This window comes from Alosa sapidissima, chromosome 9 (assembly GCF_018492685.1).
Source record: "Alosa sapidissima isolate fAloSap1 chromosome 9, fAloSap1.pri, whole genome shotgun sequence".
In the NCBI taxonomy this organism is placed as follows: domain Eukaryota; kingdom Metazoa; phylum Chordata; class Actinopteri; order Clupeiformes; family Clupeidae; genus Alosa; species Alosa sapidissima.
Genome location: NC_055965.1, coordinates 2,885,291 through 2,901,180, shown reverse-complemented (window position 1 = coordinate 2,901,180; position 15,890 = coordinate 2,885,291). Strand labels below are relative to the sequence as shown.

Here is a 15,890-nt window from a genome sequence, read left to right as displayed (position 1 = left end):
CTTTCCCCATCTTGCTGACCACTTAAAGACGTATGGTACACTTAAATGTGTTATGAGCTGTTAACTGTGGATTGGCTGTGCAGTGATGGAACACATCAATGCTGGTATTAATATCGGCCGTGTTTTAATATTTTTTATTTAAAATAAGGGCTCAACACACCATCTACAGTTCAAAATCAAGGTCAGTGAGGACTCAACTGGTTGATACATATCAACATGTTGACATTTATAGCTCCTGTATTGTATCCTCTCCCCCCTCGGCTCTTGGGCACTTCGGTCATTTTTTTAAATCACGTTAAGCTCAGGGCTACTGGTGAACTTAGACTTTGATATATAAGCACTTGCATGTTCACACACACACATACACACACACAAGCTTTTTTTGTATGCATGAATTCTGTGTTAACAATAAATCTTGTCCATGCTACACTCTCATATGCAGGGCTGGGAAGATCACAGACAATACAATAAATTGGGTCAATCATTATGAAATCCCTTAAATTCTGAAAATATATCCTGGTTGATAATCTAATACCATTACCAACATATTTCTTGCCGTCAAGGAAACATAAAAGAAACTCCTAACTGGTGAAATGATCCTTTAACAGTTTAGATAACATCAAAAATACTCACAATGTGCAGGTGCTCGGCATGAAGTAAGGGTTCTAAATTCCAGAACAAATATTTTTGTTGTAGTCTTCAATACAGTAACACACGTGTCTGCCCTGAAATTGTCAAAACAATTGTAGTCCATCGTTTTTCTTGTGTGTGTTGTTTATCATGTTAGTTACTAATGTATTGTAAGAGCTGCAACTTGCAATTGAATAGTCCTTTATAGGCATATAGCCTACTTCTCCTATATGCAAATTAACACACACACACACACACACATAACAGGTTAGGACATGATGGTTTGAACTTGTGATTTGCAATTTCAGAATTAAGAATTTCAACAACAGAACCCATTGTATAACCAATATATTGTACCTAAACTATGTTGAATACAAAAGGCATGAGAAAAAGATGTTATATTAACTTTTATTTAATATTTCATAGTTTAAAATATAGGCAAGAGTGCTTGAAATAATTTAACCTTACACACAAACCATTCAGACATACAGTTACTACATACAGTACACAAAGCCTTGCTGGCATCCTGCTGGCATTTGAAGTAGAAGTCCTTTGTGCATTTGAGAGACTTTAACCGTTTTAACCATGTTTGCACGTCACTTGCGCGAATTTGCTTCACCACCGCTGTTCTATATCTGACCACACGGAGCTCTATTACACAATCATCTGGCTGACCTCATTCATGATTCCAGCGACCAAACATGAACACTCAAAACACATGTCCAGTATCGCTCAGACACATTCCTATGGTCACTCTGCTTCTCCGAGTCACATAACTTTAGATAAACTCATTATGGTCACTCTGCTTCTCCGAATCACATTACTCTTTAGATAAGCTCATTATGAGGCATCAGAGAACATACATTTCTAGCTTGTGTTGGCTTTTTGTCTGAAAACAAAAAAATCCTTCATTAAACACAAAATCCTTCATTAAACACAAAATCCTTCATTAAACACAAAATCCTTCCTTAAACACAAATGGAATGAACTTGAACACACACAGGACAGTGCTGCTACCTCGTTAGTTATAGGTTAGTCCACCCTGTGTTAAGAACCTCCACTCGTTCACTACAGAGTGCACAAGTAATGGTGGATGTCCCAAACATAGGTGTGCATGTCCTGCTCATTTATACTCATGTTATAATTAAAGTTTAAAAAAGGTCCTCAAAGCATGAATTTCATTAGCTGACAGACATAAACAAAAACATCACATTCGCAAAAACGATCGCATTCACATTTCGCAAACATACTTCTGAAAAATTAACACTGAAATGTAATGCCATTAAAATGAATTAAGACTGAAAAAAAATCTAGTCTCAAACATTTTTCGATACTTATAAATTTCTCTTCAATTAACCGTATATTTATAATTCTCAGTAATAATTATTAGCCTAAAAGCAGTAGCATATTGCAGGTTTGTGTTAGAGAAAGGATCAAAACATTTTAGTCCCTCACTGGACCATCAGTCTGGTCACACAAGCAGTTCCCATGATTCCTTTGCTGGTCTGCTTGTTTGCACTCTCTCCGGCCGACGGTTGTGTGGCCAAACTCACTCCAACATTTGCCCAGTTGCACCAGAGTTCACTGCTCATTTCTTTGTCCTTTGAGGTCTTTGTCTGTGTCCCATCGCTAAGGTCCGTCGCATTGCCTATTACAAAGTGGCAATGTGCCTGCTGCTTGGACCACACTGTGGGAATCACTGCAGAGTAAAACAGTTCTCTATAAACTAGACCTCGCTTCACCAGAATGCTCTTTTCACTTCAGATCACGAGCCACTCCTTCACACCATCCACTGAGCAAACTGCAGAATGAGAGCAGCTAGTGCAGTGGTCTGCCAGCAGTGTACTAAAGTGCTGAGATGTTTATGGGGATCATTGCTGAACAGAGCCTTGTCCTTTTTAATAAGAACCATTCCGACTTGTATCCTTTTCTGTCGAATTCCAAAGTTAGTTCCCAAGAGACTTGTGCCTTCTTCTTTTTCTATTCTTGTCATTGCACGTTTCCCATGTCCTTTCCTTTCCTTCTTTGTGAGTGTGAGATCTGAGCATTATCTGATCCCTTACCTGATGTTTTACACTAAACGTTTCTAACTATGCACAGTGTGCACACAGCTGCTCAGGTAGACAGATGCGTGCGCTCCTTCACCACATGTAGTTGCACAAACGAGCAGCAGGGGGTGCTCCTGAGCTATAGTGACCACTAACGGCCGCCCTGACAAGCAGTGGCGTTCACTTGCCGTGCCGCCATCGGCCCACAGCGCCGGGGCTAGAGGAGGACCCCAGAGTTCTGCTGTGGCTCCGCCAGCGCTGCCTGAGCACAAAGTCGTAGTTGGCCGACGTGCACATGGCGTAGAACACGTTGGCTTTGTCTGGGATCAGCAACTCTGGAGAAAAGAAAAACAGGAGGCCGTCAGAGGGAGCAGAGCTGAGCTGTTAATCAGAGCTATCAGAATGCCTCTGGGTGAACACAGAGTTTCTGATTACATATTAATGATTTCCTTTTCTTCTCAACGCATGCTGACTTCTAGTTGGCCAAGAGAACCAGTTCCACTGGATTGGTTTGCACTCACTTCCTCTATCAAAGGACTGCTGGGACACAGAGCTGTTGTTCTCTGGTCGAGTGTGCTCACCTTTGTCCTGGGACAGCACCTGACTAAGGCTGAAGTCATGGCAACTCATCCCCTCCAGGTTGTGCTTCTCCAGAGCCCTCTGGACGACCTGTGCCGTCTTATCCTGACTGGTCAGCTGGGGACAAAAACATAGCCATAGATTTAGTCCAGGAAAACTACCTCACTACGGGGACAGCAGGAAGGTCAACGCTAAAATTCAAATCAACGTCAATCCACAGATATTTATGAAGCCTATTGAGGACACCATTGTTCTGAGAGTAGAAACAATGTATTGTAGAACCATTCTGACCTCAGGAGGCTTTATAAATATAATGTACGTTTATATACAAACAGCTCACCATTCCTACAGAGAATGTAAACACGACATTCCACACTGGACTCACCAGGATGCTCTTGTAGACGTTGCAATTGGTGCTAAACTCCACGCTGACCCTGACGATGCAGGAGTCGGCCACCTGCTTGTTGTAGACCGGATGGGTGGAGGCGCATGGCGGTGGGGAGGCAGAGGAGGAGGAGGAGGAGGAGGTGGAGATGGAGGAGGAGATGGAGGAGGAGGAGCTGTCGGGGCTGAGGGGGGTCAGCTCGGCCTGGGAGGAGCTGCAGGAGGAGGTGGACGGAGTGGGGGACGCAGATGAGCACGGGGTGAAGTCCTCAGCCACATTCTGACAGGAGCTGGACAGAGACTGGACAAAGGGACACACGCAGGATGAGCACCTGGTGCTACCTGAACCTGATGTGTCATGTTCCAGAACATCTAGTGTGAGCACCTGGTGCTACCTGAACCTGATGTGTCATGTTCCAGAACATCTAGTTACTCATACATGATACAAACACTGTTTTAAATGGGTTTTACTCCCTGTATTAGCTAATGTGCCATCTGGTTGTACTACCCTTTGCCCTACAGTACATCTGGTTGTACTACCCTTTGCCCTACAGTACATCAGCTGCTGCACACGGCACAGAGCAGTCCTATCAGGCCAGAGTCTCAGCAGAACAGCAAACACTCTCTCAGAAACATGCCAAGGACATCAAGATTCTACTGGCGCCACTCAGGAGCAGGTCAAGACCCAGTTCATGAAACTTTACGAAACAGAAGTCTACTCTGGGAGCTTCACATCAGTTGTGAAAAAGCTGTTCTAGACACATGCCTGGAGTTTGAGTTGGAGCGGCGTGGAGCTAGGGCTGGACAGGTCCTCCATCTCCGAGCCGCTGGAGCCGGACGAGGACACGCTGATCTGGTCGGCATGAGTCTTCCTGCCCGAGCCCTCACTGTGGCTCAGGAACCTGGAACAGCAACACAAACCCTACAGTTACTCACAGAGCACACACACACACACACACACAGCTACAGTACACTGAGTGAGGGGATGTCTTATTTGTTTTATCAGTTGCATCCTCCAATGCAGGTGAGGTGGCAGCGCAAGCATCTGCTTGGGACACTTACGAGGAGATCTTCTTGGTGAGGAGGCGGTGACTCCATCTGGGAGAACCAGGACAGGGGTCCACTGGGGGCTCCAGGCCTCGAGACAGCTCATAGCTACCAACAACAGAGGAGAGTGCCATCATTAAACTATCAAGCTGTTAAGCAGCGCCAGATTATGGAGCAGAATGAGAACATACAGAGGTGTATTAATAATAAATAATAAGTTTATTTTATATAGCGCCTTTCTCAAACCCAAGGTCGCTTTACATAGTAGGAAGGCAAGGAAACACAATAACAAACAAATAAAACAATACAACAAAGACAAGTTATCTGTATGGAGCTATGTGTTGGGTATTAGAAGTGCTGCCTTGATTTACAGCAGTGTTTCATGGAGAAAAGTTGTATGACTAACAACAGTATATAATGGGACACAACACTCTGACATGACACACGGGTAGAGTAGGTCATCATAGCAGTGGTGTCCCTCATCCCTTCCTGCCAGTAGCCGTACCTCTGTTGGTCAGTGAGTAGACTACCCTCGGTCAGCCAGGAGCAGATGTGGGGGTGCGGCTTCAACCTGTAGTTGGAGCAGGAGGCCTGCAGCTGCCTGATCTGGGCGAGGATCTCAAACTCCTGTGGACACACACACACACACCAGCGGAGACCGCTATAAACATGGCTGACAGCATGTGAGCCTAGAACTAATAACTTGCTAACTGCTCTTGTAAATGCCATAGTGACTGACTGCTGTATGATTTGTTAGGGCTGCGTGACGCACTGGGTCTTTTCTGTTCTACAGCCATGAAGGTGAAACACACAGAACAGCACTTACCCTTCTCCGCTTCTCAAAGTTGATGAGTCCGCTCTGTCAATAACAGACACCCAGAGATGAGATTAAATACACAAATAAGTAAATATCTATTAATTTTTAATATATATATATATATTCCATTTGGCCTCTCTGCTCACTTTGTCCATGACCATGACTCAACACATCATGGGGTGATGTAAGTGTGACAGATCAGATAGGTGACAGCAGAGATCATGAGGAAGGCTGCTGTACATGTGGGCACTGACAACAAAGACGTCATGCTGCGCTCACCTCGACTGTGTCCATCAGCGCCGTGTCCAGCATGGTGAGGACGGTTAGGTAAGTGCCCAGGTAAGGGATGATTCCGCTGCTGGTGCCCTGTTCCAAGGGTCAAACAATAACACATTAGCACGATCACCAGACACTATTGATACGCAACACCACAGATGGGTTATTTACCACTACACATACCCTCTCGATACAATTAATTTAGTATGGCCTGAACTAATACAACTTCCTAAGACACTCATAACGTGAATGTGAGGGTAGTAAAAACTGATTATTTGCGGTCATGGTGTCATTAGAGGACACTGGACTTTGGGAATGTCTGCATGTGACTTTTAGAGAAGCCGAAACTCTGTCCAGGACTGAAATAAATCACTTCTTTTCAGAGTTCCTCTTTCTTCTCCCAGAAGAGCCTCCATAAACCTGCGGATTCTGCTTAACTGGCATAATCACTTTTTCTCATTTCCCTTTGGCTGCTCTGGCTTCAGTCCAATAAGGAACTCTGTGGGCTGGTTTTATTATGGGTCTAAAGTCTATACTTGTGCTTAATATTAGACAGTAATATAGATGATAAACGTTTCACATGAACGCATATGAAAATAAGTACTCACAAGCTGCCTGGACAGAGGACAGAGTTTGGGGGACTTGGGAGCAGCAGGGTTCTCCTCTGGAGACTGGCTGCCCTCCTGAGGGAAGGAAAGTGATTGGTTATTTATTTTCATGTCCAAACAACTCTGACCTCTGACCTTGGCAGCATGACAGTCTCAGGACTACGTATCCACACGTCGGAAATTACCTGTCAAGTAGTGTTATAATCTGACATGTAGTCAAGTAATTGTGTTGGGTGTGAGAGGAACCTCTGGTCTGGACACAAAGAATAAACTCCCTCTGCACAATAAACTCAAGCTCATTACACTCCTTTTTATGTAGTGCGTTATGCTTAAGTACTTAAAGAGGACCTCATGTTTACTCAGGGCTCGAGCAGCAGGTGGTACGGCCTGAGGTTGGTCCCATGTGAAAGTTGCACTGTAAATAAAAATCAATCTGAAGCTGCACCCATTCAGCTGCAGGTGCCTATTGAAACAGGCCCTCCTTCACAGGTGTGCGTGACTGTAATTTACTCCCTTGGTGTCTCCCACACAAACTGCATGAGACATTGATGTTTGATTGCCTCGGATATACAATGAGGCTTTTATGGTGGGATAAAGTATGGACCGGGCTGCATGTGAGAACAAGCTTATCGTTGTTCAAACACTGATACCGGTCCTGCGGCATCGGAAAAAAGCAACGCTAGGCCATTAGCTCCGGCCGATGACGTTAGCGCTACGCCGATGCGGTAGACAATGGAAAGTGCTCGGCCAGAGAGTTGTGGTTCCTCTCGAGCTCTGCTTTGTGCACACATTAAGATGAACATGTGGGGCATACTGACCTCGACCAAGATCTCCCTGCTGGTCAGCACACAGTTCTCATCAGGGAACGTCTCACACAGCTGATCAAAGGCTTCAAGGCTCTCCCTGCAATGACAAGTGGACACAGCACTCATTACAACTTTGAAACTTTTTTTTAGTTCTGCCATCAATCAAATTATCTTTATATAATTGAAAGGAACTTTAAAAGAGCCTTTTTGGGAAATAAGCGTATTAGCCGTCTATCCCAGAGTTAGGTAAGAGGATGGCATGTACTCTGGGCTAATGCGCTAATTTCCCCAAAAGCTCATTGCCTTTGCCACACCGAGGTGACCTACAGTACCTGCTGACCGCTGCCCAGGTCCTCTTGAGCCTGTAGACTGCATTAGACTGCAGTGCAGATAGGATCGCTCGCAAGGAGGAGAAGTTCCTCAGCTGCCTGCACTCCTGAAGTTCCAGAGAAACACAGACACACATCAGCCACTGGTCACACAGGCAGCTCACACATCTGCACCACTCAGATGGATCTTTCAGATCAATCAGTCATGGTGATGTCCAAAATATCAATCACACAGTATGTAACATAGCAACCAGTCATGGTGAAGTCCAAAAGATCAATCACACAGTATGGAACATAGCAACTAGTCATGGTGATGTCCAAAAGATCAATCACACAGTATGTAACATAGAAACTAGTCATGGTGATGTCCAAAAGATCAATCACACAGTATGTAACATAGCAACTAGTAATGGTGATGTCCAAAAGCTACAACCTCTATGGAACCATAACTCATTTCCACCCTGGGATCTTCTCAAGCTATCAAACATTGCCTTTTCTTTTTTCTGGGGTAAAACCAGACAGCACTGGCGGACGGTACTGACCTGCGCCACAGAGATCCACTTCTCGATGACCCTGGCCCTCTGTGTGGGGCTGCTGGACGAGCAGCGGGGAGAGGCGCCGGGCGGCGCAGGGGGGTGGCACAGCAGCGAGGTGATCACCCGGTTGGTGACGGCGTTGAACTGGGCAATGGTGGCACGCACCGTTGGGGCGATGTGGCGGTTCTCCTTCTTGTCTCGCTGGGACCACACGCACCCCACACAGTGGAATGGCACCACTTTGACAAAGAGCTTCTAGAGGAGGAAGAGAATGGGGCAGAGGTCAGCAAGAAGGAGAAACAGAGGTCCAGCCCAATGAGAAAAGGAAGAATAAGACTGATTAGCTTGAAGGCAAAACCACTCACGGCGTCCAGTTGTGTTAGCTGCATTGCGATGTCCTGTGCTGTGAAGTCCATGAAGTTAAGTGGTAGATCAGTGGCTCTGACCTCGCTGCTCAGAACCCCCGATCCCTCGTCTGGTGTGGCTGCGCTGGGTTCAGCTGCAGTGGCAGCAGTGCCGGTCTGGCGATCTGTTAACAACAATCACAAGCTAAAATCAATCACAGTCCAACCGTGTTAAAACAACCCACTTAATCCTGCACATGCAGGTCAGAAACTCAGCAGTAAAAGGCTCATCTCTATAGACGTAGGAAGAATCACTCCCTATATAAGAGGAACCTACTGACTCCAGATCAGTTTCAGGCCACATACCTTCCTCTAGGAACTTCTTGAGGAGGGCCTTAGCCTGGCAGGCGAGGCGGCGGAAGCAGAGGCGGTGGCGGAGGTGGCTGACCAGCAGCCTGAGGGTGGGGTGCTGCGGAGGCTCCCGCAGGTCCTCGTGGAGCTCCTCCAGCCACATGTGGATCAGGGGCAGCAGGGGACTGTTGGGCAGGAAGCAGACCAGTGACCAAACGTCTCAAGACAGATACTGATTAGGGTCAACTTGATCTGAATCACACTACAGAGTCGCTGTTCTTATTTTCAGACTGTTGGGGAGGAAGCAGACCAGTGACCAAACGTCTCAAGACAGATACTGATTAGGGTCAACTTGATCTGCATTACACGACAGAGTCGCTGTTCTTATTTTCAGACAGTTGGCCAACATGGCTTCCACTCACCTCCGGAGGCAGACGGTGTTGTCCAGATTAACAACCATATCATCCCTGCAGAGACACACATAGAGAGGTTTCGGTTGACTTTTGCAGATGTGGTTTTGTGATTCTATGAGAGCTGACTGGTATGAGGATGCTTAAGGCTGCTTGACTGGTTTCTAGCAATGTGACCGCTGACATACCAGCCAGCCATCTGTAACAGAGGAGACCTGGCAAGTGCTCTTGTGGTGGTTCTGTGCGATCAGAATACTTCTGAAAAGCCGGTCATGTGATTAAAAACCTGTTGAGTACCTTTGTCTTCCCTTCCACGGAATTCCAAATATTAGTGGGGTGACTAATTTCCTCCTCCTTCAGATAAATATCTTTCGCAATAATATGGATGTTCCCACACATCATTAAAAATAAAGTCTTCATTATTTCTGTGATATTATCAGGTTTCTATTTTGAAGGTTTTGCGTTCTACTTAAAAGTAGGGTAACTTCTTTTTTTTTTTTGCTAAACAGTCACAAGTACAACATTATACTGAAAAGCACATACCGGTATGTATTAAGGTCTCAAGTGCACCCTTAATAGTTTTCCATTAAAGTAATATTATGTTGATAAATCAGCACTGGATTGTGTCCAGATCATAAATGTTAACTCTTCCTTATGTTCTCACCTCTGGAAAAGCACCTGGATGAGGGTGCTGGGCTCGGTGAAGGCTCGGTAAGTGGATAGGAAGATGCGGCTGTAGTCGGGGTCCTGGCATTCTGGATATAGTAGTTGGTCCACCAGGCGGTCTAAGGTGGCCGCCTTGACCCTGCGGACCTTATGGGTGCGGTACTGAACACAGCTGAACACGGGCTGGTCCTCTGCTGGTTCCGTGGGTGACTGGACAGGCTCACGGCGCAGAGTGACCCCATATACAACGTTGTCTTCCACCTCATCAGCCCACTCCTGCACAGGATCCTGAGGATGAAGACAAGGAAGGAAGGATAAACATTACTCATCCCACACTCCCACGATACCTGGTCCAGGACATCTTCTAGGCTGCACCTTTGACCTATATGGTCATATGATCATTAACTGATTTCACACATAATCATTTTAATATGGTTGATAGACTGTAGGTGTGTTATCATAACAGCACCCATCGTCATATTTATGGTTCAAGACCTTTAGCCCTCCTATTGATACCTTTTCGTGCTACACTGACAGGGTCCACAATTTGTCCATATGAATGGAGTGACTGAGAGCTTTTAATTTTATAGCATAACCAAGACCTAGAGAATCGCTTCAAGTGACTCACTGAGGTCCAATGTATGTTTTTTTCATATTCCAATAAAAACAGAAGAAAAACACCTGATGCTATTTGATAGGGGTGTGGTATATAAAAATATTTTACAGTTCTGGTAAAAACCAAAGCCTTTCCGCAATAGTGCTGGATGAAACAGATTCCTGTATGGAGGCCATTTCCTTCTTATTATTTCCAGTCATATTGTCCATGAGGACACTCAGAGCAAAGTATTTGGATTACAGCTATGGAGAGGTAAGACTTATGCCTGGCTTTCAGCAGGTACCGGATACATGATCACACTTCAAATATCAGATTGCCAGACCCTATTTCCAGAAGTCCATGAAGAACTAGCACTGGGGCTTTCAAATACATGAACAAAAATTCTCCAAAATTATGAAAAATAATTAAAAAAAAAAAAACAACCTTATACTTTCCATGAACAAACACTGATATCTATCAGTCCATCAATCAATGTACAAGTTAAAGCCAACCAGGAAAGGAAACTCTGTTAAGCAAGAGGACAGGGCAATGGAATTTCCAAGCCAGATAAAAGAATGCTTCTTCTTTTGAGACATTGTCTTCCATGGAATCAGCAGAGAGGAAAATCCCCCTTCATTAAAATACACAGAGAAGATCTTCACAAGACTGCACACTCTCTGGAAGGTGCATTATTTGAATTATATTCAGCTAAACATCATCCCAAAAATTCCAATGCCATTCCCAGTTCAAAACATCACCACTTTCATTAAGGCCAGTTGAGAACTGCGCCTCAGGCGAGTAGATCAGGTTTTACAGTTTCAGTCAGCTGAAAAGCTACCGACTCCATTTCCCCAATGGCTACTGCACACATACAGTACACTACTTATGGCCAACTGTGATATTGGTAATAGTAATATATATAATACACATAATATTATGCAGGAAAGTCCTACAATTTGTTCTACAATATGTTTGATTTTAACAATACTGTCTGGAGACAATAATACAAGGTCTAGATGGATGCACAAAGTAGCCTAATTTCCTAAAGTGAGCCAATGAGCTTTGTTAGAATATAATACTCTGCAAATAGCTGCTATCTGCTGCAAATAGATGTTAAAGTTACACAGATAACAGTCTATTGATTGTGCACTTAAGCTGTACTATGCCTACATAATACTGTAATTTTAGATTAATCTAAAATTAAATCATGCACGCATCTAAAGTTTTGCTGAAAATACCCAAATGACAAAAGGGTAGCCTAGGCTATAGGGGAGCGCATATTTCCCTGAATCTTGTAGGATCACTTCATGCAGGCCTCTACAATCACTTTTATTACATTTAAAGGTGCCCACGACATTACATCAACTAGCCTATATTAGTTGATAAACTAATTATATGGCTACGTAAATATTCACCATCGTAAGTTGACATTTCCCCATAATATCTTCGGGCACCTGGAAATGCCTTTAAATACAGGTGAGTTGTTTACGGATTCATGTTTGCAATGTAGTGTATCCAAAATGAAGTTCTTTTGCAGTTCAGTTTAATCCACGTTAATGAAATCTTGAATTACAAGTTGTTCGCTGATGTCAACTGACGCACGGCGAAACCGAAATCCCGTTCCGAAAATTAGCGGCGTTCCATTGCATTTTGACCAGAAAAGCGCTACTGTCAGTGTAATTCTTCTAAAGTTAACGGGGTCCTGTTTCTTTGGCAGTCCTTGTACACAACACTCTTGCCCAATGCTGAGACACACTTAACAGTTTCACACTTGTTCACCTGCTCAATGACTGAGACGCCAGGTGGGAGGGACTGGAAACCCGACGAAGTCGACGTTAAACGACGATTCAATAGAATGGGTGGATAAGGCGTGGTAGCCAATTCAACTGAAGTTTCATCCAGGGTAAATACTCCAAATAGACCAAACTATCGACGCTCCCGTTGTCAGGGAATTTAAGTTCCTTAAAACACCAAGACATCTGTGTGCATCTGCTTAAACATGTTAAAGATAGGATTGCACAAAAGAATGTGCAGTGACCTGCCCTTGTCGGCTATGCGACAAAAAACCTGAGTTTAAATGTATTTATCACGTATGTAAGACTACCATGAAACTCAGATAAGAGTGATGTCAGGAGAGAAGAGCTCTATGATGTCCTCTGATGGACACAGGTGTCAACCTACATTTGCCTATAGTGATTGTGCAGGTGACAGCTGACAGGGGCGTGTTGTTTTAAGGATCACCCCACTGATGTCATCATGAAGATATGTGCTCATCATGGGTCTATTGTTAGCAGGAAAAATGAAAACAGTTCATTCACGCTTCAGACAAATGTAAGGTTACTGGATGAATTTATAGGATTAATAAATAATGTATTAATAGTGCTAATAATGTTATGCATTAGCACTGTTTTTTTTTATTCACCACAGGCTCTCTTTACACAGATGTAGTATCTTTTGGTTGATTGATGGTTTACCACATGCTTGATCTGAGTAGCCTATCTTATTTTAGGTCACATTCTTCTTTTTTCAGTAATAATTTCTCCGACACACAATAGAAAACACAGCAAAGCCACAAGATGCAGGTGCCTGTCTTGGGTAAATTTCTCCTTCCTGGAACGTTACTTCCTTAGTGACAGTGTATAGCTTTCTCCAGTCTATTTTAGCCTGTCAGGCATCACTGAGTGTACAGTCTGGGTGAACTAAGTTCAAAGGTAAAACCATTTCCCATAAATTGTCAATTACTTTCCAGTAACATACTTTCAATAGCCTATATAACCATCACATGAGAAATAAATAAATATGTCTATTGATTTCAAGAGAAAGCATGACATAGTAGCTTGATTAAGATAAATTATATAATTTCTGAGGAGATGCTTTGAATACTGATTGTGAAAATAAGAAGTGATCCAACTCAAACAACAACACAACAGCAACAGGTGAAAGATGCAAGAAAACACTGTCATCAATATGAGTCATTATGGCAGAAATGTTGCAAGTCTACTAACCCAGACAGGAGGACACTTGTCAGGAAGGACACACCTGGTCATTTTGTTCGGTGTCCAGCAGCTGGAAGCTCTGGAGCCACACCCCAGAGTTGACATCCACTGGCTCCTCCATGTGGGGCCCACCCAGACACAGCAGCCTTCTCATCTGGCCCACGCGAGACCGCCGAGCCTTCTCCCCACCAGACACGACCAGGACGGACCTCATGCTTCACCACCAACACCTAGTGCCAGAGCACACGAGCATGATGATCTAACAGACACCGTATACCATCTCGAGTTGTACTGAGCTATATAGCTATATATTTATATGTATATAGCATACAGTACTGAGTATATAGAACAAAACGTATCCATACATTCACTTCATTCATCTTTCATTAATTCTTAATGCATTTCTCCACTCCTATTTTTCCTTCTGATATGTGATCAATTATTTATTCTGTGTATGTGTTTACGGCACACGGCTAGCACGTCTTCCTCAGAAACACCCAATATGATAACAGTGTGTGACTCTCCCATTAAAACAACACCATCTCTACAGTACACAACCTGCTGAAGGTGTTTACAGCAAACTAATGATACGTTGCTGACTTAAGAGACAGAGTAAATGGTCACCACAATGATTTGCAGGTAGACCTCAAGTGAAATTAGTTGACTGTGGAGGGGCCATCAGCATGAAAAGAGTTTTCCAAGCACCGACACAAAAGTTTACCCAAGCAGAATAAACATTTAGTTCTGACTCAATCACATTTATTAGTCTTGCCCAGATAAGATATGCTTGCATGATAATTGCATAAGGGCGTCATGTTTGTTGATTATGATAAATATTGAATTAAAAAAAGAAATTAATTCCAATGGTTTTACACTAAGTCAATCCCAGATTTTCAGACATTATTTATGTTCTTAATTCTTATGGTTGAAAAAATATACTTTGTCCTCATATTCTGTAACACAAAAAAACATTGGTGTTTTTTTAATACAGAACACAACAAGCAACAAAAAGTCATGAATAAGACATGTAGTCAGTCTACTTACAGTGATGGATTTGGTTTTCTCATGAAAAAAGTCAATGCCCCTCTGCAGTAACGTCTAGTCCACCGCTTTCCATATCGTTTGGGTTCATTCCTTGAGCAAGACAGCAAGGCATCTGAGGAGGCACAATCCAGAGCATAACAAAGTGACACTGTGATTGACTGAATGTGGCATTGACTGTTTCTTGTCCTGTTGTGTTATGGGGGTTCAGTCCTGTGGAACCCCTGCCTCTCTTGTTCGCGCTCTATGCAGCCCCTCTGTTGTGTAATGGCAGAAATTAGTAAATTATCTCCACAAATGTAATGGCTGTCACAAAACATTATTCCGCCTTGCACTGAGAATTCATTAACCTCGAATAACCCCCGCCCCTCTGTCCCTACACCCATCTATCCTGTTTTCCCCTTTGATACACTACAATGTTAACAAAGCAGTGTGATAAACATGCGCTTAGACTAAAACAATTCATTACTTTCAATACTGTCATAAAAGTATTTGGGTTTTAACTCTATTTCAACAATACTACAATAGTAATAGATTGTTCATTTTTTGTAGTTACTTCCAAAAGGGCTGTTTGTGTGAAGGCTAGGCCTCAATTAGGCCTAGTTCTGTCTGTAGTGAGGAACTGGATTGCAGTAACGCAGGAATGGTAGACTTGGAATGCATATGACTTCTTCTTACCCTTAACTCTGTTTACTGGTTTGCGCTGGCCTTCTTCAGATATGTCATCCTAATCACTCATCGTACAGGCTACCTCTCACTCTGGTAGCTGAGGCAGCTAGTGTAGCTAAACAACTGACCCGCCATGATTCAGTGTTACATGGCAATAGACGACTGCGCACAATGAAGCTACAATTAACCTAGGCTACGCATTGTAGTCACTTTAATGGCCAACAATATCCATATCTGGATAGAGAACTTGATACAATGTGGCCTTTCATGTCCAACAGTTTTAATGTGAACTTGGGAATTTGCCGTTTTTGTCACTTGAAAGCTGCATATATTTCTTTCATAAGCGTCTTACACTATATTTTAAGAAAATACAGTTGTTTATTTAGGATTAGTGAATGTATGTTTTAACCTTTGCTGTGGCATCCGTGTTTGTCACACATTCCGACGGCAAAGCACATGAACAGTTGCTGTGGGAAAAACAAAGTAGCCACGGGGGCGGTCCTTGTCATTCCAAAGTGCCTTGAATGCACCCTTAGACTACAGGAAGTTGTGAGTTAATGAAGACTTTCCAGACCCACTCTCAAAATTGAGACACGGTCTGGTGTCAAAGAGGCTATCCTCAGATTCCTCACAGCCAAACTTGGTGCAGACTATTGTGTTGATCCAGGGAAATCAATACAATAGCAATCTGACTAGTCGGACAGGTAAGCTATTTTTGTCAAACTCACGTCAGTGCACCGTGCGGTATGACGTGTGTT

At 43.6% G+C, this 15,890-nt stretch overlaps 1 protein-coding gene across 5 annotated transcripts; it reads right to left on the bottom strand.

Annotated features, from left to right (window-relative positions):
- Window positions 1-1,024: 1,024 nt before the first annotated feature.
- On the bottom strand, window positions 1,025-15,284 carry rgl3a (ral guanine nucleotide dissociation stimulator-like 3a). Of its 5 annotated transcripts, XM_042103819.1 has the most exons (19): window positions 15,142-15,284; window positions 14,467-14,578; window positions 13,466-13,652; window positions 9,830-10,119; window positions 9,178-9,222; window positions 8,771-8,940; window positions 8,426-8,589; window positions 8,067-8,315; window positions 7,528-7,631; window positions 7,208-7,292; window positions 6,390-6,464; window positions 5,785-5,871; window positions 5,515-5,547; window positions 5,194-5,315; window positions 4,704-4,796; window positions 4,408-4,543; window positions 3,643-3,942; window positions 3,260-3,374; window positions 1,025-3,013 (listed from the first exon to the last, which is right to left on the bottom strand). In XM_042103819.1, the coding sequence occupies exons 3-19, from the start codon at window positions 13,634-13,636 to the stop codon at window positions 2,859-2,861; spliced, it is 2,394 nt and encodes a 797-aa protein (XP_041959753.1). In that variant the 5' UTR covers window positions 13,637-13,652; window positions 14,467-14,578; window positions 15,142-15,284; the 3' UTR covers window positions 1,025-2,858. The 5 variants fall into 5 exon arrangements, with proteins under 5 accessions (XP_041959753.1, XP_041959754.1, XP_041959751.1 ...); XM_042103820.1 differs by lacking the exon at window positions 15,142-15,284 and having other exon boundaries at window positions 13,466-13,656; window positions 14,465-14,713; XM_042103817.1 differs by lacking the exon at window positions 15,142-15,284 and having other exon boundaries at window positions 14,467-14,713.
- Window positions 15,285-15,890: the final 606 nt, after the last annotated feature.

Excerpts from the sequence above, each read along its gene's own strand:
- rgl3a (XM_042103819.1), bottom strand. The coding sequence starts at position 13,636 with ATGAGGTCCGTCCTGGTCGTGTCTGGTGGGGAGAAGGCTCGGCGGTCT. Across the intron at positions 3,943-4,407 it reads CGCTCCAACTCAAACTCCAG|TCTCTGTCCAGCTCCTGTCA; the intron begins GCATGTGTCTAG and ends CCCTTTGTCCAG. Across the intron at positions 3,375-3,642 it reads ACGTCTACAAGAGCATCCTG|CTGACCAGTCAGGATAAGAC; the intron begins GTGAGTCCAGTG and ends TTTTGTCCCCAG.